The sequence below is a fragment of the Artemia sp. Qi Xiang Cuo genome, chromosome 20 (assembly GCF_049724085.1).
Source record: "Artemia sp. Qi Xiang Cuo chromosome 20, ASM4972408v1, whole genome shotgun sequence".
Lineage (NCBI taxonomy): Eukaryota > Metazoa > Arthropoda > Branchiopoda > Anostraca > Artemiidae > Artemia > Artemia sp. Qi Xiang Cuo.
Genome location: NC_142813.1, coordinates 51,534,716 through 51,561,125, shown reverse-complemented (window position 1 = coordinate 51,561,125; position 26,410 = coordinate 51,534,716). Strand labels below are relative to the sequence as shown.

Sequence of the window (26,410 nt, the reverse complement as noted above, 5' to 3'; positions counted from 1 at the left end):
GAAAAATGCTCAAAACCGACATTGAATATATATTACTTGTCGCCATTCAGTGTTCGGAATTGTTTGGTTAGATTTTTCAAGACACATTTTTAAAATTATGTCTTGGGTTTTTCATACTGCCATAAAAGGATAGAAATAGTAAAAAATGTATCTCTTTATCCTCAGGAGTACAACTAAATTGGCCAAAAAAAAAACAGTTATAAACACTAAAAAAACTGAATTGAATTTATGTTGCTTGTCGCTAATCAGCGTTTGAATATGTTTCGTCAGATTTTTCAAGACACATTTTTAAATTATATCTAGGGATTTTTATATTGTTATAAGAGGATAAAAAATAATATTTAGAGTATCTGTTTAAGCTCAGGAGTAGAACAAAATTGTTTAAAAACAAAGTTAAAAACAATCAAAAACTGAGATTGAATATAGGCTATGTTGCTTGCCGCTATTCAGCGTTTGAATATGTTTCGTCAGATTTTTCAAGACACATTTTTAGAATTATATATAAGGATTTTTATATTGTCGTGTGAGGATAAAAAATAGAATTTGATGTATCTGTTTAATCTCAGGAGTAGAACTAAATTGGTAAAAAAGAGAAGTTAAAATCACTCAAAAACTGACATTGAATATATGTTGCTTGTCGCCATTCAGCGTTTGAATTTGTTTGGTTAAATGCCATCACATCAAAAATTAAACCAAGCTTGTGGAAATCTCGAGAAGGATTTACATCGTCTGCAGAAATAGGAAGAAATTTATCTTTGTCAAGATGGGAATACTTTTTTGTTCAATAAATCGTAGCCAGCGATTGAACTAGTCTATCTTTAGTCTATGGAGATCCCTACGTGGATTGGGAAGTAAAAGAAGCCAACATTCTAAGGAAGGACAAATGAATGGAAGGGGGGATGGCAATTGGCGTGGGGGCTAAAATATTAAAACTATTTAAAGGGAGGGGTAGCTTACTTTTGTGTAGATTTTACCTACATTTATAACAATTTGTCGAAAAAACAATCCTGCTCAAACACACACTTCAATGAATAAAATCGTCAATAATCAAAATGGACTATACAAAGTGACTAAAAATCAACATCCTCTGCTGAATTGAGGGCTCATTTCTGTCAAAAGAACGTTCCTTTTTAAGATAGGCATACTTTTTCTTCAATAAATAGTAACCAGATATTGAAAACATTATCATTAACCTTTTGAGATTCCTGCGTCGATTGGGGAGTGAAAGAAGCCAAAAAGGAAGAATAAAAGGGGCATCCAAAAACTTGATGGGGGAGAGGGTTAAAACCTGAAATTGTTAGGAGGGTGGGGTTACTTACTTTTGAATATATTTCATCAAAGTTTAAAAAAAATTACTGAAAAAAAAACTTTTGCTTAAATGCACATTTTAATTAGTAAAATTGTCAAAATTAAAATGGGCCATAAAAATTAGCAAAACATCAACTTTCAGTGCTGAATTGAAGATACATTTATCAACACAAGATGCCTCTGGGTGTGGCGTGAGCCTTCTCGTCCCTTGAATATGCCAGTGTCAAGCTTTTGAACATTATTATATTTAAATTTCTCCCAAAGCCTGGTCTCTGACTCAGGGCAGATACCCCACAGAGCTTGCTTTGAGGCCATGTTATTTGTCTTAGCTCCCTCGAATAAATATAAGTTTTTCTTTGCATTGAACAAGTTATGTAATGGGTTGTCACATCGCTCTATGTTGAGGTGAATCATAACCAAAATGGATATCCTAGATGGAGTAGTCGCAGTTTCAAAATTTAGCCTATTGTTTTTGGATTGATTTGTCTTATAGCTGGATGGTTTATTACTTTCTAGGCTTATTGCTTATTACGTTCTTTCTTTAGCTGTCATAGTTCCTTCATCTCTTTTATTTTGCATCTTGATCTTGCCTTTTTTCATTTGACTTGACCTAGTGCGTTGTGTCTGCACCAAGACACTGTCTGAAAAGGGACTGAGTTGAGTTAGAAATTATTTGTCTATAATTTTCTAATTAAGTATTATTTCTAATTATTTTCCATCATAAATTACATTTATACTTTTCCAATTCTGTGTTTTTGCAGTATTTTAAAATTTAATTTACCAGAGAATTACCCAAGAGACACGTTTTCTTGTATTAAACACGATAAATAAATTAATAGTTGAATTCATTTATTGTTAATTATATTAATCCAATGATTAAATTATTGGAAATCTTATCCCACTTTCTAGGGCTATAATGAGAAAAAGGTTTAAATGGCTTAGACAGGTTATGCGAATGAAAGATGGCTCATTGCTAAAGATCGTCCTTTTTGACCAACCATCTAGGGCCAAAGGAAAAGCAGGTCGTCCACGAATGGGGCGGAAGGAGGTTGTAAGGAAAGATTTAAGGGAAATTGGAACTTCCTGGGAGGGTGTAAAGAGGGAGGCTTTGAATAAACTGGGATGGAGAAGGGTGCGTAACTGTGTTGGCCTCATGGGACTTGGTGCTGCAATGAGTTGTTAGTAGTAGTACTAGTAGTAGTAGCTCAGAGGCACTATTTTGAATTTCCTGCAGCATTTTAATTTTACTTTTTAGCTTCTACCTTTGTATTTTTATTCATATTTTAATAAATCAAATTTAAACTAGTTATTTGATCTAAATGTTTTGTTCTACTGATGAGGTTCACGGGGGGGGGGGTGGATGAAGCTTGCTAGGCCTTAGAACTTAAACCTTCAACTACCTATATTTGTAACTACCTACATAATTGCCCTACGACTTATCATGTTTTCCTTTTTTCTTTTAGGGGCTTATTCACTTGTCAGAAGGTCTGCATCACTGACACCCGGGACTTTATTAGATGGAAGTGAACATACCATCTGATAATTACCCTACGATTTACCAGATTATAATTTTTTTTTTCTTTTAGGGACTTATTCACTTGTCAGAAGGTCTGCATCACTGACACCCGGTGCTTTGTTAGATGGAAGTAAAGGATCTGGTGGTAGTAGTAAAAGAAGTTCTATGCACAGCAGAGGAAGCACATCAAGCTTAATAGAACATGGTAGCATTACACCCGGCTCACAACCTGCTACCCCTAGGTAACAAAATACATGTTTTTATAGCAGGGCCGTATCCATTTTTTGGGGTTTCTGTGCAAAAGATTTTTTTTCGGAGAGGGGGGGTTAAGAATTTTATTAAAAACGCATCAAACATTTTTGTTATGTTTTTACCACTCGGAAAAAACATTTCGGGGGGGGGGCATCCCCTAATCCCCCTGGATACGGCCTTGGTATAAAGTACCGAAACCCATATAGCCTGGTAGCGTATCTGATGAGTCCTCACTGATTGTTGTATTTATTTTATTAAGTCCCGTCCATTCTCACGAGACATCTCGGGGCCACTCGTTTCGACAGGGCATGAACCAGGGGTCGATATGACAATCTGTTTTGTGCCGTTCCAGATAGGTTTCTGGAAAAAAAATTGTAACTATTTTATTATTATTATTTTGAACTTATGCAATTTTATTTATAATGGAATATTGTTTTGTGTAGGGGGTTGTTCAAAATTTACGTTTATTAATCACTTTCAATCCCGTTTTGAATTTGTTTTTTTTTTTATATTTTACTATTACTTTTATTTAGTTTTTTTTTTTGTGTGGCAAATCCTTACAATCACTTTCTAACACTTTCACTTTCTACAATCATTTTTCTAATTACTATCATAATTACTATAATTTATGTTTAAAGTGCCCAAACCATATAGGCTGGTGGCTTCAAAATTTCTCCTATAGAATTCCCCCCTCCCGGAAAGTTAGATTTACGCTGTTCTTTGTGTCAAAAAGAGTTAAAAGAAACAAAAATACAAAAATTAATCCCATAGTATTCTGCCTAATATATTCTGCCATATATTCCATATAAATCCCATATATTCTGCCTATATTTTATTATATAGATAGAATATTCGAAAAAATTTTCTTTCTTTTCTTTTCTTTTTTTCTTCGTCTTACATTCACTTTGTCTACTCAATTTTATGTATGGCGGGAATTTTATTGGGGGGGGGGGAATTAGCCGTGCACTTTTTGCCTAGTTGCTTGCTCAAAATTTGCATTTATTAACCACTTACAATCCCTATCTGGATTCTTCTATGAAAAAAGAGGTGGAAAACGAACTGGACTTCACCTAACTTGATCTATTAAACTCGTTTCCTCAACTCACCGACCTATATAAAGCCTAATCCGCTCTGCGCCCCTCGTTTTCACTTGTATTCATAGATTCTCTAGAAGAAAATTATGTTCTACTGTTTACTTCATTTTGAAAATGAGTTTAAAATTTTCTATATTCTTTATTAAAGTTCTATTATGATCTTGTTTTTAAATGTTTCTTTGTAGTATTATCCCCACTTAGTGTAAGGAGGAGGGAGGAACTGCTGCCGTCTCGTTGCTGCACATGCGCATGCGAGTTGTAGTATTATTCCCACTTAGTGTAAGGAGGAGGGAGGAACTCTTGCCGTCTTGTTGCTGCATGTTCATGTGTAAATTTTAGTATTATCCCCACTTATTGGAAGGAGGAGGGAGGAACTGTTGCAGTATCGTTGCTGCACGTGCACGTGTACGTTGTAGTATTATTCTCACTTAGTTTAAGGAGGAGGGAGGAACTGCTGCCGTCTCGTTGTTGCCGAGTGGTAACTGCACGTTGCGTTTTATATTAAATAACTTTTATATTAAACGATATTTTTACAACTATTTAAAAAAAACTATTTTAAACGTTATGTTATATTAAATAACGTTTTATATCAAATAAATTTAAACTGCACGTTGTGTTTTATAACTTATATTAAACAATTTTTTTGCGATGTTTTTACGACTATTTAAAACAAAAAAAACTATTTTAAACGTTATTTTACATTAAATAACGTTTTATATCAAATAACTTTAAACTGCACGTTTCGTTTCTGTTCAAAATTGTTAGATTTTCTTTTTAATTTGTTAGTAAGAAGTCCCCCCTAGTAACCATTTACGTCGATAGAGTAAAGTTTAGACTTCTAGTCAATATTCCTTTTTAGCTAATAACAGGGGATCTGCAATAACTTTTCTGTCAGCATGAAATCGAGCTCAAAATGAATGCCTTTGAATAACCTTAATGAAAAAAAATCCGTATGAAGCTTGCCAAGCTAACAGCCAAAAGGCTGTTACCTTTCATAGTAACAGAAAAGATAGTGATATAAATAAAATATATAAAATGATAATTAATCTAGACTTAATAGAATGAATAACAAAACAGTATATTAATAACAGTATAATAAATGGGCGGATGGAAATAAACGACATAAAATCAACGCGGAAAGAAATTGGTCTCAGTCGATGAGATTCCTCCAGTAATTGATGTAACTGACCTTGTATGGATTAATTTAGCTCATCTAGACTTCATCATAGTAACCTCCTATAGGGCGTTTTTAGCCCAATAGTATATCTGTCCATCTATTAGACATACAAAGTTAAATGTTTGATATAAGGTCCTTTAAATTCTTGTGGCAAAATTAAGAAACGTTGTGTTGTAACTCAAAATGTTGAAGTCGAAAATGTTCTGTTTTTTTTTCTTTTTTGAAAAGAGGTCCAATTTTTTTCAAAAGAAAGAATACAATGTTCCTAATTTTCAGTTGATGCGGAAATTGTTTCAATATTTCCAAGGGGGTATTACATGAAGAAAGTTGATGAAGATGTTTTACTTTTCTTCTGTTTCTTGTTCTTGTCAAAAGCATTTTTCTTTTTTTGTGAAAAATGTTTTTTTTTTTGTAAAAGAATTTAATGTTCAAAACTTCGTTAAATGCAGAATTTGTATAAGAATGTCAGTGTGGTGTCACGCAAAGGAAGTTATTCAGCGTCCTTAGCTTTATTTGCGTTTTTTTTTTAAATTTTCTTTGTTGTAAAAAATTGTGTTTTTTTTCTTAAAGAAATTTAATATCAATAATATTTATTTTATATAGAAAGCTGTTTAAATTTATCTTGGAGGTGCCACGTTAAGGAAGTTGATGGAGATGTCAGGTTTATCTTCCGTTTATTTTTTTAAAGAAGTTCTCTTTTTGTAAAAGATAGTTTTTTTGTGTAAAAGTGTAGTGTTGCTAAAATTCATTTGTTGCTCAAAATTTTACAATATTTTCATAGAGGTGTTACGTGAAGGAATTTGATGAAGGGATTCAGCTTTTCCTTTTGTGTATGTGTGCGTGTGTGTTTGTTTGTGAAAAGGAATCTTTTTTTAATTGTTTTTTTTTTATACGAGTGTATTTCTGCTAGACCTCATTAAATCAGGAAATATTATGGTAGTTTCGAGCAGGTGTAACGTGAACGAAGTTGAAGGAATCTTTTAACTTTCCTTCCGTTATTGATTTGTTTGAAAAAAATGTCCGCCTCGCCCTCCCCCCCTTGGATCCGCCACTGAGAACCAGAGAGTATTTTCGCAAAATTCTCTCTGGTAAAACCGAGATAAGAAACTTACTCTTGAGACGTTAATTTCGAAGTGCCGGTTTTCGCGCTCATCATGGCTTTTCGGTCCCAAAAAATTTTTGAATAATATGTCGGTCAGGGTTTTAGGGTCGGTCGGTCGGTGTGTTGTCGATCGGTCAGTATTTTCGTGCTTATTGTTCTTAGCCTGAGCTACTTCTTGTTGCCGTCGTTGCCTTGGTAACCGAGTAGGTTTTAGCCTCAGCTACTTTTTGTTGCCGTCGTTTCTTTGGTAACTAAGTAAGTTTTAGCCTCTGATACTTCTTGTTGCCGTCGTTTATTTGGTAACCAAGTAGGTTTTAGCCTCAGCTATTTCTTGTTGCCGTCGTTTCTTTGGTAACCAAGTAGGTTTTGGCCTCAGCTACTTCTTGTAGCCGTCGTTCCTTTGGTAACCAAGTAGGTTTTAGCCTCAGCTACTTCTTGTTGACGTCGGTTCTTTGGTAACCAAGTAGGTTTTAGCCTCAGCTACTTCTTCTTGCCGTCGTTTCTTTGGTAACCAAGTAGGTTTTAGCCTCAGCTACTTCTTGTAGCCGTCGTTTCTTTGACAAACAATTATGTTTTAGCCTCAGCTACTTCTTGTTGCCGTCGTTTCTTTTGTAAACAAATAGGTTTTATCCTCAGCTACTTCTTGTAGCCGTCCTTTCTTTGGTAACCAAGTATGTTTTAGCCTCAGCTAGTTCTTGTTTCCGTCGTTTCTTTGGTAACCAAGTAGGTTGTAGCCTCAGCTACTTCTTGTAGCCGTCGTTCCTTTGGTAACCAAGTAGGTTTTAGCCTCAGCTACTTCTTGTTGACGTCGGTTCTTTGGTAACCATGTAGGTTTTGGCCTCAGCTACTTCTTGTAGCCGTCGTTACTTTGGTAACCAAGTAGGTTTTGGCCTCAGCTACTTCTTGTAGCCGTCGTTCCTTTGGTAACCAAGTAGGTTTTAGCCTCAGCTACTTCTTGTTGACGTCGGTTCTTTGGTAACCATGTAGGTTTTATCCTCAGCGGTTTTAGCCTATGTTACTTCTTGTACCCATCGTTTCTTTGGTAACCAAGTAGGTTGTAGCCTCAGCTACTTCTTGTTGCCCTCGTTTCTTTGGTAACCAAGTAGGTTTTAGCCTCAGCTACTTCTTCTTGCCGTCGTTTATTTTGTAACCAAGTAGGTTTTAGCCTCAGCTACTTCTTTTAGCCGTCGTTTCTTTGATAACCAAGTAGGTTTTAGCCTCAGCTACTTCTTGTTGCCGTCGTTTCTTTTGTAACCAAGTAGGTTTTAGCCTCAGCTACTTCTTGTTGCCGTCGTTTCTTTGGTAACCAATTATGTTTTAGCCTCAGCTACTTCTTGTTGCCGTCGTTTCTTTGGTAACCAAGTATGTTATATCCTCAGCTACTTCTTGTAGCCGTCGTTTCTTTGATAACCAAGTATGTTTTAGCCTCAGCTACTTCTTGTTGCCGTCGTTTATTTGGTAACCAAGTATGTTTTATCCTCAGCTAATTTTTGTAGCCGTCGTTTATTTGGTAACCAATTAGGTTTTAGCCTCATCTAATTATTGTAGCCGTCGTTTCTTTGGTAACCAAGTATGTTTTAGCCTCAGCTACTTCTTGTTGTCGTCGTTTCTTTTGTAAACAAGTATGTTTCAGCCTCAGCTACTTCTTGTAGCCGTCGTTTCTTTGGTAACCAAGTATGTTTTAGCATCAGCTACTTCTTGTTGCCGTCGTTTCTTCTGTAACCAATTAGGTTTCAGCCTCAGCTACTTCTTGTTGCCGTCGTTTCTTTGGTAAACAAGTATGTTTTAGCCTCAGCTAGTTCTTGTTTACGTCGTTTCTTTGGTAACCAAGTAGGTTTTAGCCTCAGCTACTTCTTGTAGCCGTCGTTCCTTTGGTAACCAAGTATGTTTTAGCCCCATCTACTTATTGTTGACGTCGGTTCTTTGGTAACCATGTAGGTTTTGGCCTCAGCTACTTCTTGTAGCCGTCGTTCCTTTGGTAATCAAGTATGTTTTAGCCTCAGCTATTTCTTGTAGCCGTCGTTCCTTTGGTAACCAAGTAGGTTTTGGCCTCAGCTACTTCTTGTAGCCGTCGTTCCTTTGGTAACCAAGTAGGTTTTAGCCTCAGCTACTTCTTGTTGACGTCGGTTCTTTGGTAACCATGTAGGTTTTATCCTCAGCGGTTTTAGCCTATGTTACTTCTTGTACCCATCGTTTCTTTGGTAACCAAGTAGGTTGTAGCCTCAGCTTCTTCTTGTTGCCCTCGTTTCTTTGGTAACCAAGTAGGTTTTAGCCTCAGCTAATTTTTGTAGCCGTCGTTTCTTTTGTAACCAAGTAGGTTTTAGCCTCTGCTACTTCTTTTAGCCGTCGTTTATTTGATAACCAAGTATGTTTTAGCCTCAGCTACTTCTTGTTGCCGTCGTTTCTTTTGTAACCAAGTATGTTGTAGCCTCAGCTACTTCTTTTATCCGTCGTTTATTTGGTAACCAACTAGGTTTTAGCCTCAGCTACTTCTTGTAGCCGTCGTTTCTTTGGTAACCAAGTAGGTTTTAGCCTCAGCTACTTCTTGTTGCCGTCGTTTCTTTGGTAACCAAGTAGGTTTCAGCCACATCTACTTCTTGTAGCCGTCGTTTCTTTGGTAACCAAGTAGGTTGTAGCCTCAACTACTTCTTGTAGCCGTCGTTTCTTTGGTAACCAATTATGTTTTAGCCTCAGCTACTTCTTGTTGCCGTCGTTTCTTTGGTAACCAAGTATGTTTTAGCCTCAGCTACTTCTTGTAGCCGTCGTTTCTTTGGTAACTAATTAGGTTTCAGCCTCTGATACTTCTTGTAGCCGTCGTTTATTTGGCAACCAATTAGGTTTTAGCATCAGCTATATCTTGTTTCCGTCGTTTATTCGGTACCCAAGTAGGTTGTAGCCTCAGCTAAGCAAGCGGTTCTAGGAAATCTGGAACAGTTTGTTGCACTGTTCCTCGTCTTGATCAACATCACATTCATCTGTGTTAGCAAATAATGTTTTAAAAGCAAGTTTGTTATTTTATCAGAGAAACTAATTAATACGTATTTTTTGTTGAGGTCGAGGGTTGTATTATCCCTGCGACTGCCCTATCCCAATTAGTGTTTCTCCACCTTTTTCTGGATTTTGAGCTGAGGGTGTATCTTACGTTTTTCACACTGAATCGATTGGTTTATAAGATTGATTTATTGGTTTATAAATAAAATAATATAATAAATAAATAAAATAATAAAATAAACAAAAAAAAATAAATAAATAAAACAATAAAATAAATAAATAAAATAATAAAATAAATAATAAAACAAATAAATAAAATAGAATATGAACCAATCGATCAGTAAGATCAAACAATCGATTGGTTTATTGGTTTCTGTGGTTGCATGGATTGGCACTTCAGTTTTTTAGTATATCAGCTGTTTGACCTGATTAGCCAAATCCCAATCATTGTATATAGGACCAATCAAAAGGCTCCAAAACAATCACTAGCCCAGCAGTGCATCTGAAGGACCAATAACAAACCGGAAGTTTCACCACATTCATCACCTGTATTATCACATCATCAATGTTTGCCTCTAGCTGAGTTTCTAACAGCAGTTTTGAAAGCAGTTATTTAAAGTAGTTTCAACTTGAAATACCTGAGTTTGACTCGAGTTCAGACCAAGTGAAAGTAGCTGATGTTACAATCTACTGACTATTTGAATATAACTAGTGTTTAAAGAAAATGAAATGGTCAAAATTTTGTGTTATATTCTTTATGGTGTAGAACAGTGTATTTGCACAAAAATCCTTAAGGCGCATTTTAGAAACAGTGTATGCACAAAAATAGTCATCTCGAGTCTTTTCGAGTTTTCTCAGAGTCTTCTCGAGCACCTCGTTAATTCGAGTTTCCTTGAGAATGTGACCAGGCTTTTGCAAAACAAATACACTGTTTTTCAAGCGAAGTAAGTCAAGCCTTGACGCAAAACTGTTGAAGGCTCTCCTGTAAATGTGTGACAAATGTAAATACAGTTTTTTTTTGGAGAGGAAAAACGAGTGGTTCCTTCTGAGCAAGGTTGTCAACTTGCACACTCTTCGTGTGTAATGAATTCTTCTTCACCTCAGAGGGGAGAGTGAAAATCACTCTTTTTGGGTGGAAGTTCTCATTCTTTTTAAACGTCAGTAGTTGGCATATTCGTCAAAAGAGCATTTAACCCAAGGAACAGGGTTGCCAACTTGAACTTTTTTCGTGTCGAATGCACTCTTTTTTTACCTCAGAGGGGGTGCAGAAGAGGGAATACGCAAATTTTTTGACTTGCACTCTTTGAGCAAAAATCACTCTTTTTTGGCCTTGATTTACACTCTTTTTAGACGTCGGCAATTGGCAACCCTGCTTCTGAGAGGTGTTTTTGCGTAAATGCTCTCCGGTTCGGAGAACTAAGAACGTCCTTCCTTGTCCAATATTTTCGCATTAACCGGACGCTCTTTCGGTTGAACCTCAAGTCAGCGCGAAAACAGGCTCTGACATAGAATGTTATGCTGACAAAGGACGTGTCTTGATCCGATACTGATCGTGGACTGTTTCCAATTTCCAAAAACCCCTTTTCTAACAGCTTAGTTGATATTAATTTTAGGGTTTGTTTGTTTCACGATTTGGATTTTTAACTTGGATTGTCGGCTTATTAAAGGAAAAGGAAATTCTCCCAATCTTGAATATCATTAAATACAAAAAAAAACAGGTTTTTTTTAAAACTGAAAGTAAGGAGCAACATTAAAACCTAAAACGAACAGAAATTATTCCGTATATGAAAGGGGCTGTCCCCTCCTCAACGCCTTGCTCTTTAAGGTAAAGTTTTTTATCGCTTTGAGAAATAGAGTTGTGAGAAAGAGTCAAACTTTAGCGTTGGATCATGAGATCCAACGTATCAGAGAACCCTACTGTAGAGGTTTAAATGCATTTTTTGCTAAAAGAAAGATAATTGCGGATGCGTTTTTTTCCAGGGGTGATCGTATCGACCCAGTGGTCATAGAATATCGGGAGAGGGCTCATTCAACCTGAAATTAAAAGCTTTAGTCCCTTTTTTAAGTAATGAAAAGATTGGAGTGCAGCTAGGCCACCTCCCACGTTTTTCTTCCAATCGTCCGATCAAAGTTTTGAGATAGCCATTTCGTTCAGTATAGTTGAAAGGGCCAATAAATATGCCTTTGAAGGTAACTTGACACCCACAGCCCTGGGAAAAGTCCTTAAGTTAGGAAATGTGCCCGTTGTTTCCGTATTGTATTTTTTTTATTGGGAAGTATGCATACAGTTTTTTTTTGGGGGGGGGGGGTGAATTTTCCGTTGGGGGGATTTTCCGCGGGGAGAATTTTCCATCGGGAGAAAAGTTTCCTGAAGGTGAACTTTTCAGGGGTAATTTTTAGTCTGGGGGAATTTGCCAAAATTCCTATACGAAATTCTTTTTATACGTCTTGCTTTCTCTTTGCCGACTCAATTTAACGGGTGAAGATGTTAACGGTAATATTCAGGGGTACATTTTCACCAGGATTGAATTGTCTAGAAAATATTTCCATGGGGAGGAGGGATTTTTCCGTGGAGTTGGAGCCAGATCTCCTGGCATTATTAAAAAAACGATCAGAAATTAAACTGATAAAAGCAAGTTTTTTCAACTGAAAGTAAGGAGCAACATTAAAACTTAAAACAGACAGCAATTATTACATTTATGAGGAGTGTTGTCGCCTCCTCAACACCTCGCTCTTTTCGCTAAAGTTTGAATTTTGTACCAAATCTTTAAGAACGACTCCTGAAACACAGGGGTCTTTTAATTAGAACAATAAAAAGCTTTTTTTAAAAGTCCTAATAATCTTTTAAGTTTTAATGTTGCTCCTTACTCTCGGTGGAAAAAACTTTTTTTTAAAAATTTAATTTGCATTAAAATTGATGGAGTATCTTCTTTTTCTACTACTTATTCTATATCTATAGTATTATTCTCACGAAAAGGTATGGGAAGTTTATAAGAGTGAAATGGGGCTAGTGTCGAAAACAAAAATCACCAACGCCATCTAGAATATGGTGATTTTTTTTATCCTAAACTGCTGTATATTTGCCCTTTTCAGGTCCTTTAAAATGCAGGGGAGGGTAAATAAAGCGCAATTGTGTCACCAGGGAGCCCATATCAGCGTAAAATGTATCTGTTAAATCAATCAGCGTAAAATCTGCTTGACCTGCTAAAACGTTTTTCAAGCTAACTTAGGTTTACTTTGTGCAGACTAGACTTTTGCTTAAAATGATTTAATGGGGCAAACCGAAGGTTGGTTGAGGCAGTTGCCCCTGCTGCCCCATAGCAAATTATGCCCCTGAAGATATGTGTTCTAACTTAAAACTAGTCTTTCGTCAAGTAGTATGTGCATATCCAGCATGACTTCCGTGAATTAATACGTTTACTGGCCTTGCTTCGACATGGGAGTCCGGCTAGACAAGTATTGTCGCTGTCATAAAGTCGTATGAAACATTTTAACACCTCTGATTAACTGTCAAAAAGCGTTTGCTAAGCTGTTCTCAAAGGGATGATCAGCAGGGGAATGTTTGTCAATCACACTTTGTTCCTTTCAGTCTACACTGCCTGTTTATCATTTCGAAAACAGTATAGTAAACAGTTTCAAACATTTCTGTCAGAAGTGTCAACATGGTAGATATGAATTTTTGACAGCGATCAACTTTTAGGCCTGATAACGACGACATTCTCCCGAAGCTTATGGCCAATTTTCCTCTTTAAATCTTGTGTTCTCTATGGGTCTTGTGTTCTTTTTTGTGTTTGTGTTCTTGTATTTTCTAATCACGTTTTTTTTTACTCCTGATTTATCTTTCCGTCCATTTGCCTGTACAGGGCAAATATATCAGCAGTATAAGAAAGGGGATGTTTTTTTTTACTCCTGATTTATCTTTCAGTCCATTTGCCTGTACAGGGACCCGGTCTCTAAATGCTACATCTCAGCAATATAAGAAAGGGTTTTTTTACTCCTGATTTATTTTTCAGTTCATTTGCCTGCACAGGGACCTGGTTTTTAAATGCTACCCCTCAGCAGTATAAGAAATGGGATGTTTTTTTTTTTACTCCTGATTTATATTTCAGTCCATTTGCATGTACAGGGACCCGGTCTCTAAATGCTACACCTCAGCAATATAAAAAAGGTGATGTTGTTGCTACTCCCAATGGAATAAGAAAAAAGTTCAATGGGAAGCAATGGAGGAGGCTCTGTTCAAAAGAGGCATGTACAAAAGAGTCCCAGAGGAGAGGCTTCTGCTCAAGACACCTAGGTCTGAGGAGTAAACAGACCACTAGAGCAAACACTGTTCCACTTCCTGTTAGGTGAGTTTTATATCTTCTATTATTATTTTATGGGTTTGGACAAGCAATTTTTGTTACGCCTAAAGGTCGTATCTGATATCTTCACAGTTCTGAGATAAATGATCAAGAACAGTTTCCTTAGTTGTTCTCAGTGAGAGGATGAGCTAAGCAGTGTATTTAAAATCACTTTGGAGGAGGCTCTGGTGGAGGAGGAGGAGATTCTGGTCCTCCTCAGGGCTTCTCAAGACGTAGTGTGAAAAATCTCAGGTACGACCTTTAGACATGGCAGCAACAAACCATCCAGCTTTTGGCCGGAGAAGAGGCATCACAGTCCAGAAATAGTTGAAGTTCGAAAAGTTGCAGTATCGAAGTAGCGGTGCGTTCATGTACACACACTTAAAATAAGAGGGCAAGGGAATTCTTTCCATAAATTGCACTAAAATACAAAAAAATGGACTTCAAACTACGCTCTTGCTAAAAACCCCCTTTCCTCTTGCAGAAGTCTTCTGATCTGCTTAAAGCAAAGGTTGTGTTTAGTTTACCGTAACTCTATGCTTGTAATTGCTACAAAAATTAAAAATCTTCCGCAAACTATCCAAAGAAGACCTTGAACGATAGGAAGGCTTCCGGATGGGAAGGTTTCACGGTCGGAAATGGGACAGGGATTGGCTGAAGATCGCCGGGGAAGCTGAAGTCTGACAGATCAAAGTGATCGTCGGAAGTAATTCCAAAATCCATTGGTGCCGGGCTGGACAAATCATCATCTGGCTACCGCCGAAGATAAGTAATTTGTAATTGGTAATAGGATATTTTCATACTGTCAGCTGTTTTTAAGAATGGAACTGTTTTTAAAAAGTTCGGTAACAATCCAAGAGAAAGTTTGAAATTTCTGAATTAGTTTAAGTCAAAGTTTGATTATTTAAAGTTGGTTTCCCTTCGGGTGGAGTTCTGTCTGGATTGATTGAATTTCAAGAATGATAAAATAGTCTTTTGAAATTCTCAAAGAAAAGTGATGACTAAGATGGTCGGGGAGGGGGGCAAGACCTTCAAAAAATGACAAAATTGAGGATCACACTGATTAATCACAACAAAATAAAAGTGTTAATAAAGGTAAAAAGTGTGATTGAACGCATTCCCTCGTTAATTCTCCCTTTGTGATGCCGCCGGTAGGGAGTGTGGGGTCCAATCCCATATTCTTTACCTTTTACCTATAGTTGATTTGCCCTTTCGGTCTGGGTACGGTTGTATGATAACTTTTTACAACCCGCTACATAAAAGAAAAAAAATTGAACGAAAGCCGAATAAGAAAAAGAAAAGAAACCAACACCTCAAACAAGGAAAAGAAACGAAAAAGGGCCCTGTGGTTTGGAAAATATTTTTAGGTGCCGTGGGGTAGTGTGCCAGCAAGCTCTGTAAGTTTTGTACCGATGTCGGAGAGTCCTTAAACAGATATGAGGTTTCAGTTTCTAATCGCGAAGGCAAATATAATAAAAAAACGGGAGAAACGGAAATAATATAGTCGGGTTGTTCGGATATCTCTGTTATGAAGAATAGGGTAAAGAACCGAAAGAAACAAACCCGAATGGTCAGTCAAAATTAAATATAGTTTCTCTATTATATATGCCTCGGTTGGCTACAATTTTGAAATAACGGAAAATAATTTTCTTTTTGTCAGAAATTTATTGGTAACGGGCGATTTTCTCAGCTGAAATATCATGAATTTGGTACATGTTAGCTTGTTTCTACAAGAATGTCTAGAGGACAAATGGTGTTCTCGCCCTAGAGGGGAAATTCTTTTTTTTTTTAAGATAAATTTCCTCCTGAGTTATTGCTGGCACATAGGGCGTCGAGTCGACGTTTCAGTTGCTGTATGTTTTTACAGGGACAAGTAGCAAGCTTGTCGCCCAACCTTGCTGCAGCGGGGATTGAACCATGGTGCTCCGGTTAAAAATTCTTTTTAACCCTAGGTTAAAAATTTTAGCCTAAGAAATGGTTCTTCTGATCCTAGAGAAGTCCGAGGGGTAAGATGGTAATTTCGATCTGTCCTGGGAAGATAAGTCTTGGTTAAGGTTCTGTAAAGATTGTTTTGAACAGTGAACCCGAAAAAACGATAACTTGTGTAAATAATTCGCAATATTTGTGAGTCTGAAATAGTTTTGCTATTTGTTTTTCTGGTTAAACTTGCGTCATTTATAATGAATCATTGCTAAATTGTTGTTTTTTATCGCTTGTATCAATCAGAGAAAGATAATTAAAAGAAAAAAATTAATATAAAATCAACTTTTAATTGAATCAAATAAAAAAAAAAAAAAAATGAGGATAACCATTGAAAAAATTATTCAGAGAAATTCTCAAACTTGGCCTTGTGACAAACAGTCAAACTTTAGTATAAAGAGCGGGGTATTCAGATTTTTCAATAAACCATTGAAAAATGATTGAAGTGCGGTTCTTAAATTCGCTGTCCCAGTTAGTACATCTTTGAATTTTGATATAGCTAAAAGTTTCTCCATTTTCATCGATATTCGTCAGAAGTAGTTAAACGAACAAACGCAAAGAATTGGTACTTGTTTAGTATCCAGTAAACACGCGATAACTGAAGTTTCGTTAATGCTAATGAAATAAAATAAAGTATGATAAAATTATAATAGTTCAGAAACAAATTTGAGCGATATATTTGCACATTAGGGGGGGGAGAGGGGGGAAGTAAAGCATAGCATATATTAAATACGTAACCTAACCTAGGTACCTTCTTTTTGCCCCTTCAACCCCAAAAAACTAAAGTTTAAATCTTTGTCACGGAGTGAGCAATACCTTAATAGGCAGTAACAACCTGTTTTTCATACAACATCTTTGAGATTTCGATGCGGTCTTTCTTGCGTGTTTACTGGATTCTAAATAAGTACCAAATTTTTTTCACTTAAATGTGCTTCATCTATAGAAAAGTTTAACGTAAGGGCTTTCCCGCATGGGTTGGATTCTTATAAGAGAAAATCATCCCTTTGAACAGGAACGTTAAGATGTTCCTCTGTTCGAAATTGGTTATAGAATTCTTTACCTCCTTCTTGGTACTTTCATATTTTTCTTTCAAAATATCATGATGATGGTTATCACATAGACTTCTTTCCAACGTTCCTCATATCCAACTACTTCAGCCACATACTGTTTTTTTACTGTAATGTAAGATAATTCTTATTTCTGAAAAGTAGCTATCAGAAGTCCAGATGAGCCCATTTCGCACTCTAGAGCCAATAAATACAGAAAAAAGACAATATGGTTGGTCTGATAGGAAATGTCAAAAATGTCAAAACTATTAAAATTGCTGAATTAAAAAGGAATGAACCATTAAAAACTCGAGAAAAATAGTAAAAATACTTACCTTAATTGATTTATTATTACAATCGAGACAAATAGTTACCTTAAATTGTTATCTTTCTTTTTATAGTTTTTACTATTTTTCTCGAGTTTTTAGTGGTCTTCTATCAGAACCTGGGCTTCTGATAGCTATTTTTCAGAAATAAGAATTATCTTACATCAGCAACAATTCAGTAAAAAACAGTAGTTGGAACAGTGGCTGAAGTAGTCGGCTGAAGTAGTTGGATATAAGGAGTGTAAAAAAGAAGAATAAATTCGTGATGCCACTTGGTAGCTTATAAAGAAAAGAGCGGATATAAGGGCGCTTGTTTATAAATATTCATCTAGTCATCTCTGTGATAACCATTATCATGATATTTTGAAAGAAAAATATGAAGGTACCAATAAGGAGGTAAAAAATTCTGTAACGGTAATGAATTCTGGGGAGCGGCGGGGAGAGGGTCAGATGGTCATGGTTGTTTTATTCTCGGTTACTATTTTTTTAGTTTCCCAAACTCTCTGGATCTTACTTAAAGATTATTTCTCGGATAATTTTATTTTTAAAGTAAAAAGGAAAAGAGATGAAAACTGGTGCAAACTTCCAAATGGGTGAATTCAGCAAAAATTATACAAATAAATACTGAATTTTACCGTAATAATCAACAATAATACAAATAGATACTGAATATTTCCAACTCCTCTCCAGAATTCCCTTTCTACATGCAAATGCCCCATTTTGCTTATTTTATATTTTTTGGCAAATAAAATAAGATGACATGTTAATTAAAGTCAGAAAGAATTTTACGGGGGGGGGGGGCAGTAATATAAAAATACTTTTATTTGACTTTGAATGAAAAAAATACCCAGAAATTCGTGAAATTTGGGGTTTAGGGGGCTGCCCTGAGCCCCTCTCCAGGTTACGTGGTAAAAGTGTATTTTCTTTTATCCTCTGAAAAACCTCTTTTCACGTCGAAAAGGCTTATAATATGACCGAAAAATGGATTCTCATAACATTTTAATAATTATGATTTTAATATATATGCTATGTATGATACGATATTTTAATAATATTTTAAAAATATCATTTTTATAAAAAATAATGTCATTTTAATATATATGATATTTATTTATATATATGACATTTACGCTAGCGCAAAGAATTTGGAGAAATAAATGTCTTCGGACCTTTCAGTGAAAAAAAGAATATGTTTACGATATACTCGTTGCTTCGCAAATTGCCACAAATTTATATAATAAACAAAAAAATTCTTTTATTTCCATTTTTTGGATTATTTGTTGCAAAATAAATGCAAATAAATAATGCTGTTATGTTTTCCGTTTGAAATTGCTTACTTTAGACTAAAATTGATAATTTCTAGAACTAAAAAATGAACAAAAAAAAACCTAGATTGCATTAAGTTGCATTAGATAAAAAAAAGTAAAATATTTGAAAGACCCGGACATAAGACGTTTTTATGGAGCTTGAGTATGTTTGCTATATTTGACTATTTTATTTATTAGTATGTTTTATATTTATGTATTTGTTCAATCTAATTTACTAGAGCTATTTTATAGATTTTTGAGATTTTGTTTCAATACGGTGCAATTGAGTATAATTTTATCATTGAAATAAAATATAATTTTTCAGCACATCAGCAGTGTTAACAAATTACTTAAGTGTGATTATTATTATTTTTTTTTATGGCTTCTCATTACCAAACTTAGTGATTTATATGTAGTCCCGACTGGGACAAGATATTATCATGTTTATTTCATTGCTATGTTTTCTTAAATTACCTGTAAATGTATTTCCCACAAAGTCTCGGGATTTTTCTGCTTTTCCTTATTATATTTCCCAATAACCTTTTGTTTGTTCTTAGTCAAATATTATTGTCAAGTTTAGACTAGTATTAGTACTTAATGTAAATTCCTATTGTTGAAAATAGGGTAATATCAAAACACATGCCTATGATTTGTCTATATATACATATATGTTTATATATTGGATTAATGACGCTTATTGACTACTAAGGTCCCTGCGTCGGCCATTCAGTTTGCTGCTACAGCCAGTTCCTGTTTTTACCTAGCCTGAAGTCCAACCCCACTGCGCCACCACAGGACATAGATATCTATCTGTACCGATAGATATTTTTTTAAATAATTGTAATTAGTCGTAGTTAATTTACTTGTAATTAATTTTATAGTTAGATTATTTTTGTTGTAATTAAATGAACTCGAGCTTGACATTACAACCTGAAGCAGAAATTTCATTTTTAAATATAGCTTATCAACCCTGTTATTAAAAGGAATTTAGGGGATAAACTAAATTATTGGAGCCTTAAAAAATGCACTCCTTAATTGTTTTTATTATAACTACATTATATTACATCTTATTATATTCAGGTGTATAGCTCCAACATTTTTATTTGGGGGGGGGGCAAGAGGAGTCTTCATCCGGACAGTCAAGGGGCATGGGCTATATAATAATTTCTTCTCCAAATTATTGGGGGAGGGGGCGATTGCTCCCTCCCCCTTACCCCCGTAAACGACACCACTGATTATATCTTTTATACGTTTATTATATCTTTATTAAACTCTAATATTCCTAAACATTCCTCAACTTCTTAATCAAGGCTATTGCATAACGAGACAAACAGAACTTATTTTGCAGGAAAGCTTCAGATACGCGACACATGACGTCATACGAAGTTTACAGATATAGCAAATTTTTATATTAAGATGTGTTTAATTGCAAACGTTTTTGAAAGTTAATTGGTGTCAATTTAATTAAAAATGTTTGTCGTTGAATTTTTCCATTGATTGTTTTAAATATACTTGTATGATTGTTTCAGGGCCCGAAGTGGCGAATATGAATGGGAGGAGACTTCTAGGGACTCAATTGAGCATCCCCCGCCTCCTCGGATCGGCATACCTTTCTGCGATCGAAGGCCTGACGAAACGGAGGTTGCTAATATAATAGGTAAACAGTTTTTATTTTTTATTATAAGCGTCCCTCTTTAAGAAAAAAAAATTATTGATAAAATTTGCAATGGATAAAATTAATATTATATATGTTTATATGTTATGTTATGTGTTGTTATCTTATGGTATATATTTAATGTTATATATGTTTATAATGTTGATCAGGGCCGTATCTATAATTTTTTTCGGGGGGTGTTTTACACATGGATTTTTTTTCAGGAGGGAGGAGGGGTTTACACACAAAAAACAAACTAAAAAACGCATACAAAGTTTGTATATATCCATTTTTGTTACGTTTTTACGAGTCAGACAAACATTTCGGCGGGGGTTTCAACCCTCCTAAGCTCTTAAACAGCATATTTCTAATTATAGTTATCATGCTTTTTACATCTTAAGCATCTATTTTTAAACACCTTAAACATCTTAAACATCACTTAAAAGATATATGAAGTTATTAAAACATCTTTTACACTTGAAACATCTTTTTATTTCTATGGTGAATTTAGCTCTGAATATATTGATGAAGTTGTTTTATGCCAAAGTTTGAATGTTTCCAGAACAGCTTTGATCATCTTAAACACCTTAAACACCATTGAAAAATTTAAATCGTTATTCAAACTGTTTTTACACCTTAAATATCTTTTTACGTCTATGGTGATTCTGGTCCTGAATATATGAAGGAAGTTGATTCTATGCCAAAGTTAGAATGTTTTCCAAAACAGCTCTTGTCATACCTCAAGCTTGGGACTATGAGGTCCTGTGACTCCACGATGAAATTTATTATCTGTGCACTGATGTTAATTCATTGTAGTTGAAAAAAAAAATGTCAGAAAAGAAACCATGATATTTGGAAAGAGCATAAAATAAGAAATATAATGCTACTACTTTTATTAAAAACTTTCTATAAAAAGCACTGCAGTTGATTTTATGGTATAGTGTGAATTTTGTCCAGAACAGCTGTGCTCAAGCCTCCAGCTCGGGACCATGAGATCCGACAAGGACTATGAGGACTGAAATACAGGTTTCAAGCACCTTTTCATTGAAAAGACAAATGAACTCGGGCACGGAAATTCAGCCTAACCATGTTTTTATTCCTTCTCCCTAACCAGAATTATCCGATTACCTCCCCCCTGTAAGTTGGACCTTCGGTGAACTATTGCTTATATAGCAACATAGAAGTCAAACAGGTTCTGCTACATAAATACTAAATAGCACTGATTTTTGCCACTGCGTTTTTTATTATAATGTATTCGAGAAATAACTGCTTTTTTGTACTACTCAAATTCTTCAGAGGGGCATCCCTAGTGTTTATCCGTTTTCCTAGAGACTATTTCGCAGCAATTTGCTGTGTAAAACACTGGCCGCTTGTATCTTGAATTCTGTTCTAAGGAAAATAATGCGGCAGTTGAGCCACTCATACGAGAACAATCCTGTGCTATGCTGTGAAAAACTCCCAAGGTTGGTCTGAAAAACGATTCCTTCTTCAAAAGATTTGGAATATTTGGTCCGATGATTTTGTTTTTGGAGGCATCAAATCCCCCACGGAATTCATCCACATGAAAGCATCTATCTCCCGTGGAATGACCCCCTTTTATGTAATGACAAGCTTGAGGCTTTGTCTTTTCATTGTGCTTCACAATTCCTCGAGGGCACAGCTTGATTTGATACATTTAGTCCGAATACATAAATGATTTGATACATTTAGTCCGAAAATTCTATGTTGAGGGGCATCAGATCCGTCTCCCCCGTGAAAATTCTTTGGTCTTTAACAATGTCTTTGACATAAAGACACATTTCAAACCACTTTTTTTTGTGCTTCGCAATTCCTCGGATAGAGTACAGCTTGTATTCGTCCGTTTTCTTTGAGTCTACCTCATAGCGATTTGCTTTGCAATACTGATCAGTTTTACCTTTGAATTACCTTTGAATTTACAATACTTTGCATTACCTTTGAATTTTTTAAGAAGTATAATTTGACAACTAAACCACTCGTATGAAAGAACACGTGTGTTATGCTGTAGTAAGTCCCCAAATATCTATATGACGAATGGCTCTCCCTCCAAAAGGGTATATGAGATATTTGGTCAGGAAATTGTATTTTTGAATGCGTCAGGCCCATTTCCCATGGGAAATCTTTGGATTTTAACACAATCTTTTAAACAATGACACACTTGAGATTTCTTCTTTTTTGTACTTCAGAATTCCTCTGAAAGAGTACAGCATTTGTTCATCCGTTTTCTTTGAGCCTTTCTTTTAGCGGTTTGGTTCGCAACGCTGGTCAGCAATGCCTGTTCTTTTTTGGGCAATAGAAGTTGGAAAATAAGTAGCTTTGGCCGCTGTACCATTCATATTTAGGAGCCGCCTACGTTATGCACTGGAGCCTCCTCGAGACCTCCTCAAGGCTTCCTTCAAAGGAGAATTTTAGGAGGCGTTAGATCAGCCTCCCCTTTACGGATCTGGCAATGTTTTTTTGATACTACGGCGCATACGAGACGTCGCCACCTCTGCATATAACGAAAGCTTTTGTGCTGAATTAAGAAATAAATATTATATTAAATTATATTTTTCTTTATTAAAGATTAATACAAACCGTCTCCTAATCATCTCATTAATTTGCTTCGCAACACTGAACAGTGGTAGATAGAATCCCCATTGGGAAATACTATTTTAGATCATCATTTGTTATTATTAGGTTTGGTTATTTTAAAAATTAATATAAACCGTCTCCTAATCATCTCAGTAATTTGCTTCGCAACGCTGAGGACTGATATATCAAATTCCGTCTTGGGAAACACGATCGTGGCCGAATTACCATTTATTATTACGACACAAGAAATAATAAAGTTGTAATATAGTATTGTTAATAATATGATATCAACTTGGGTAGATTCTCTGATTGATTTTCTCATTTATCTTCTCACTCTCTTTTAGGCATTGTTTTTGTTGACCTTTATTTGTGATTAGACAGTTGTTGCATAATAATAATGATTTATTTCATGAATTACGGCTGAACAGCGTTGTCAAATTTAGCTACTCAGTTTTGTTTACTTATTTTTACGTTTGATCGTGACAACCCTAAAACTTCATAACTTTGAAAGAGTCAAAAAGAGAAAATTGGAAAACAGTGGTTTTCAGGTATGATTAGAACAGATATGTCGGGACTTCAATTTTCAATGAAAAGATTTCCATAGGCAGTTATTCCGTTCTTAGTTGTGGTGGACACCAAATTAAAAGAAAAAGATGTGGAAGGAAATTCAGCGGAAAATGACCTAAAAACCGAGAAAGAAACCATGAAAGAAAGGACGAAAAGACGGCCATTAGGAGTTAAAACATCTTCTTTCCAGGATGTACGAGAGGATAACTTCAGAATTTCAAATAGTACTTTATATGCAATTTTATAGACATTTGGAATCGGCTCAGAAAAAAAATTTTTGTCTATATTTTTGGAAAAAGAAACAATTGAAAGTTACAAGCATTTAGACTAAATCTTATTAATTTTTCAAATTTCAAATTCAAATTAATTTATTTAGCATAAAAAATACAAACAAATTTGCAGCAGCCATCTACAAAAACCCGAAGGTTTGTTTACGATGACTGCAAATCCATTATTATAAAGCTCTACATCCACATAAAAACTATCTCTTTACGGGGAAAAATCAACACTTGAACTAAATCAACATAAAGAACATCTCCTACTCTAAAAGGATTACACTCTAGAAATCGCAAGTGAGAAATATTACATATCATCCTTAAAACATCCACTCCAAAAAAAAAAAAAAAAAAAAAATCATTCAAATTATAACCCAAAGGGTAACGCTTCAATCTACTCTTGAGCTGGCTTACATTATCAGCTTGTCTAATAATATCCGGAGGGAATTCCACACCCCGGTCCCGCAAAACGAGGCAGAAACGCAGCACGTTGAGTATTCCGGAGCTCCGATGCAAGGTCATTCTCATTTCTAGTCTCATAACAGTGATAAGATGAGTTAGCTTTAAAAATTTCCCAAAATACCTCCGGTGAACACTTATTCAAACATTGATAAATAAAAACTGCTAACTGGTAAACCCGTAACTGATAAATATTTAAAAATTTCAAACTTGTAAAGCAATTCAACGTGCTATTTTCAAACTGAATATAATTACCTAAAATACGAACTATTTTATTCTGTAAAATTTGGACCTTTCTAAAACTTGAAATAAAACTACTAGTCCATAGCATGCAACCATACGATAAACAATGGCTAACAATAGAATGATAAAGTAACAGTAAAACATTTGACGGTAGTTGATTTTTTAGTCTTCTTATCACACCTAACCCTCTTGAAATCTTAACTGCCACAAGATCACAATGTGATTTCCAACTTAAATTAAAATCAATAATAATATTTAATGAAATCATGTATCATCTATCGCAATCATCTATCTGAAAAGGTTATTCCATTAACGCCTACTGTTGATTCCTTCAAGCGAAGATTCAAGAGATGCACTTCATTGAAATGAATTATGTGCGTCATCGAAAACTGAAAACTCTGTATAGCGCCAGAGCAGCTCATGTCAATTGAATTTCTCCAACATCTAGAATCGAATTTTTGAGCCTCCAATAGAATCCTAAAAATGGATTCCGAGGGAAAGAAGCTAACCTTATATCCTTCGAACACTGATGAAACAATTATTTTCAAGGGACTACGTACTGTACCAGTGCCCAGAATCGAAAAGCCCAGGCTAAATCATGACTTAAACAGCTGACTTCTTCTTAAACTTCTTTTTCTTCTGGCTTAAAGTTCTTCATCACCAATCAGCCGAAGAAGGTGTTGCTTCCCTTTGAAGTTATACTTGTGTTTGGGAATCAATAGATTGTTAATATTGGAACGTTTTCGTATTATAATTGGTGTCACATTAAAAAAAAAATAGTTTTGCTCATCTGTTTTCACGGTTGAACGCGACAACACTGACGAAAAATTAATATTGGCCTAAAAAATTTATAATTTTGAAAGTGTCCTTCCCCCCCCCCCCCAAAGAAAAAACAGGAAATTGCTGTTTTCAGGTATGAATAGACCAAAGATGAGTCCAGAGGCCAAAAATGTGTTTATTTTGATGTTCTTGGTTTAAAGCTTTGTCTTCTGAATCTTAATCTAAATTGTGCCATCATGCTAAGCAATTTACTTTCTACCGAAATCAAACTGATCTCTTTATAATTACTTGGCCTAAATTCGCAATTATCATCTTTCTTGTGGTTTTAGTTAAGGTTTTCTTAAAATCGTCAACTACTTCACCTTTATTAAAAATAATATTTGTTATTCGCTGTGTTTTATCTCTAACTTATTATAGCTTATATCTTTGTCAGTGGTTTACGGCAGCAGCGGAAAAAAAGAGCAAAAAGTAAGGTAAAAACATGACACACAAAACAGTTTAAGACGACGTAGCTTTGGTTTGAAGGCCTAGTTGTCTTTGGGAACAAGATGTTGTTTAAAATAAATTAAAACTAAAAACTAACCTAACGACACTTACTAACAACATTACATCACAATAAAACTAACATAACAACAAAATAACACTTCTGAAGAGTGAATGACGACATATCTTATAATAAACCTTCGTAAAAATAGCTCATAATAACACAACACTTATAAGACATAGCTCAGGTTCATTGAGACGAAAAAACTAACAAAACACCACTTTTAAGGAGAACTGTGATGACATCGTAAAATAACACAACACTCATCTCAATTTTACTTAGAGTATGGCGACAACACTGTTTATGCATCAAACAAGATATTGTTAGTTAGTGTAAGTGTTAGGTTACTGTTAGTTAGTGTTTAGTGCAGTGTTAGTCGAGCATCAGTTCTATTTCCTCTTAATTCCTGGAGATACCGATTCTTTTATTTTTAGTGTTAGCTTCGTTTTTCGAATTTTTTTTTGTGTTTCAGTTTTGAATCTTAATCATATTCTTGTTTTGAAGAATTTAAGGGTTTTTTTAGGCTAATCTTTCTGTGTATTTTAGAGTTCCATTGTTACGCTTGATAGCATATGGTGGTGAACGTGGTCTATGTGTTTCACGGTCATTTTAAATACATAACCCCTATTATCGCTATTTTTGACCAGTGTGCTTGCTCACTGTCAAGCGTATGCGCATGTATGATGGGTATTAAACGGTACAATATGTCTCAAATTTGAACCAAATGGCTGCGTGGAATGGACTTTGATTGGATGAATCTAAGGACATGAGATCACTTTCAACTAATCAGAGGGGTTTTCTACTTACGTCAAGCTATTGAAAGGGAAATGGTGTTTTATGCTTTTAGTCAACCTCAA

At 35.2% G+C, this 26,410-nt stretch overlaps 1 protein-coding gene across 1 annotated transcript in view; it reads left to right on the top strand.

Moving 5' to 3' along the window:
• Nucleotides 1-26,410, top strand: part of LOC148940336 (protein capicua homolog) — a 330,670-nt gene that overhangs the window by 81,360 nt on the left and 222,900 nt on the right. The window contains exons 5-7 of the mRNA XM_089106141.1: nt 2,895-3,066; nt 13,550-13,786; nt 19,969-20,096. Of these exons, the coding sequence (XP_088962267.1) occupies nt 2,895-3,066; nt 13,550-13,786; nt 19,969-20,096 (537 nt within the window). The remainder of the gene's footprint in view (nt 1-2,894; nt 3,067-13,549; nt 13,787-19,968; nt 20,097-26,410) is intronic.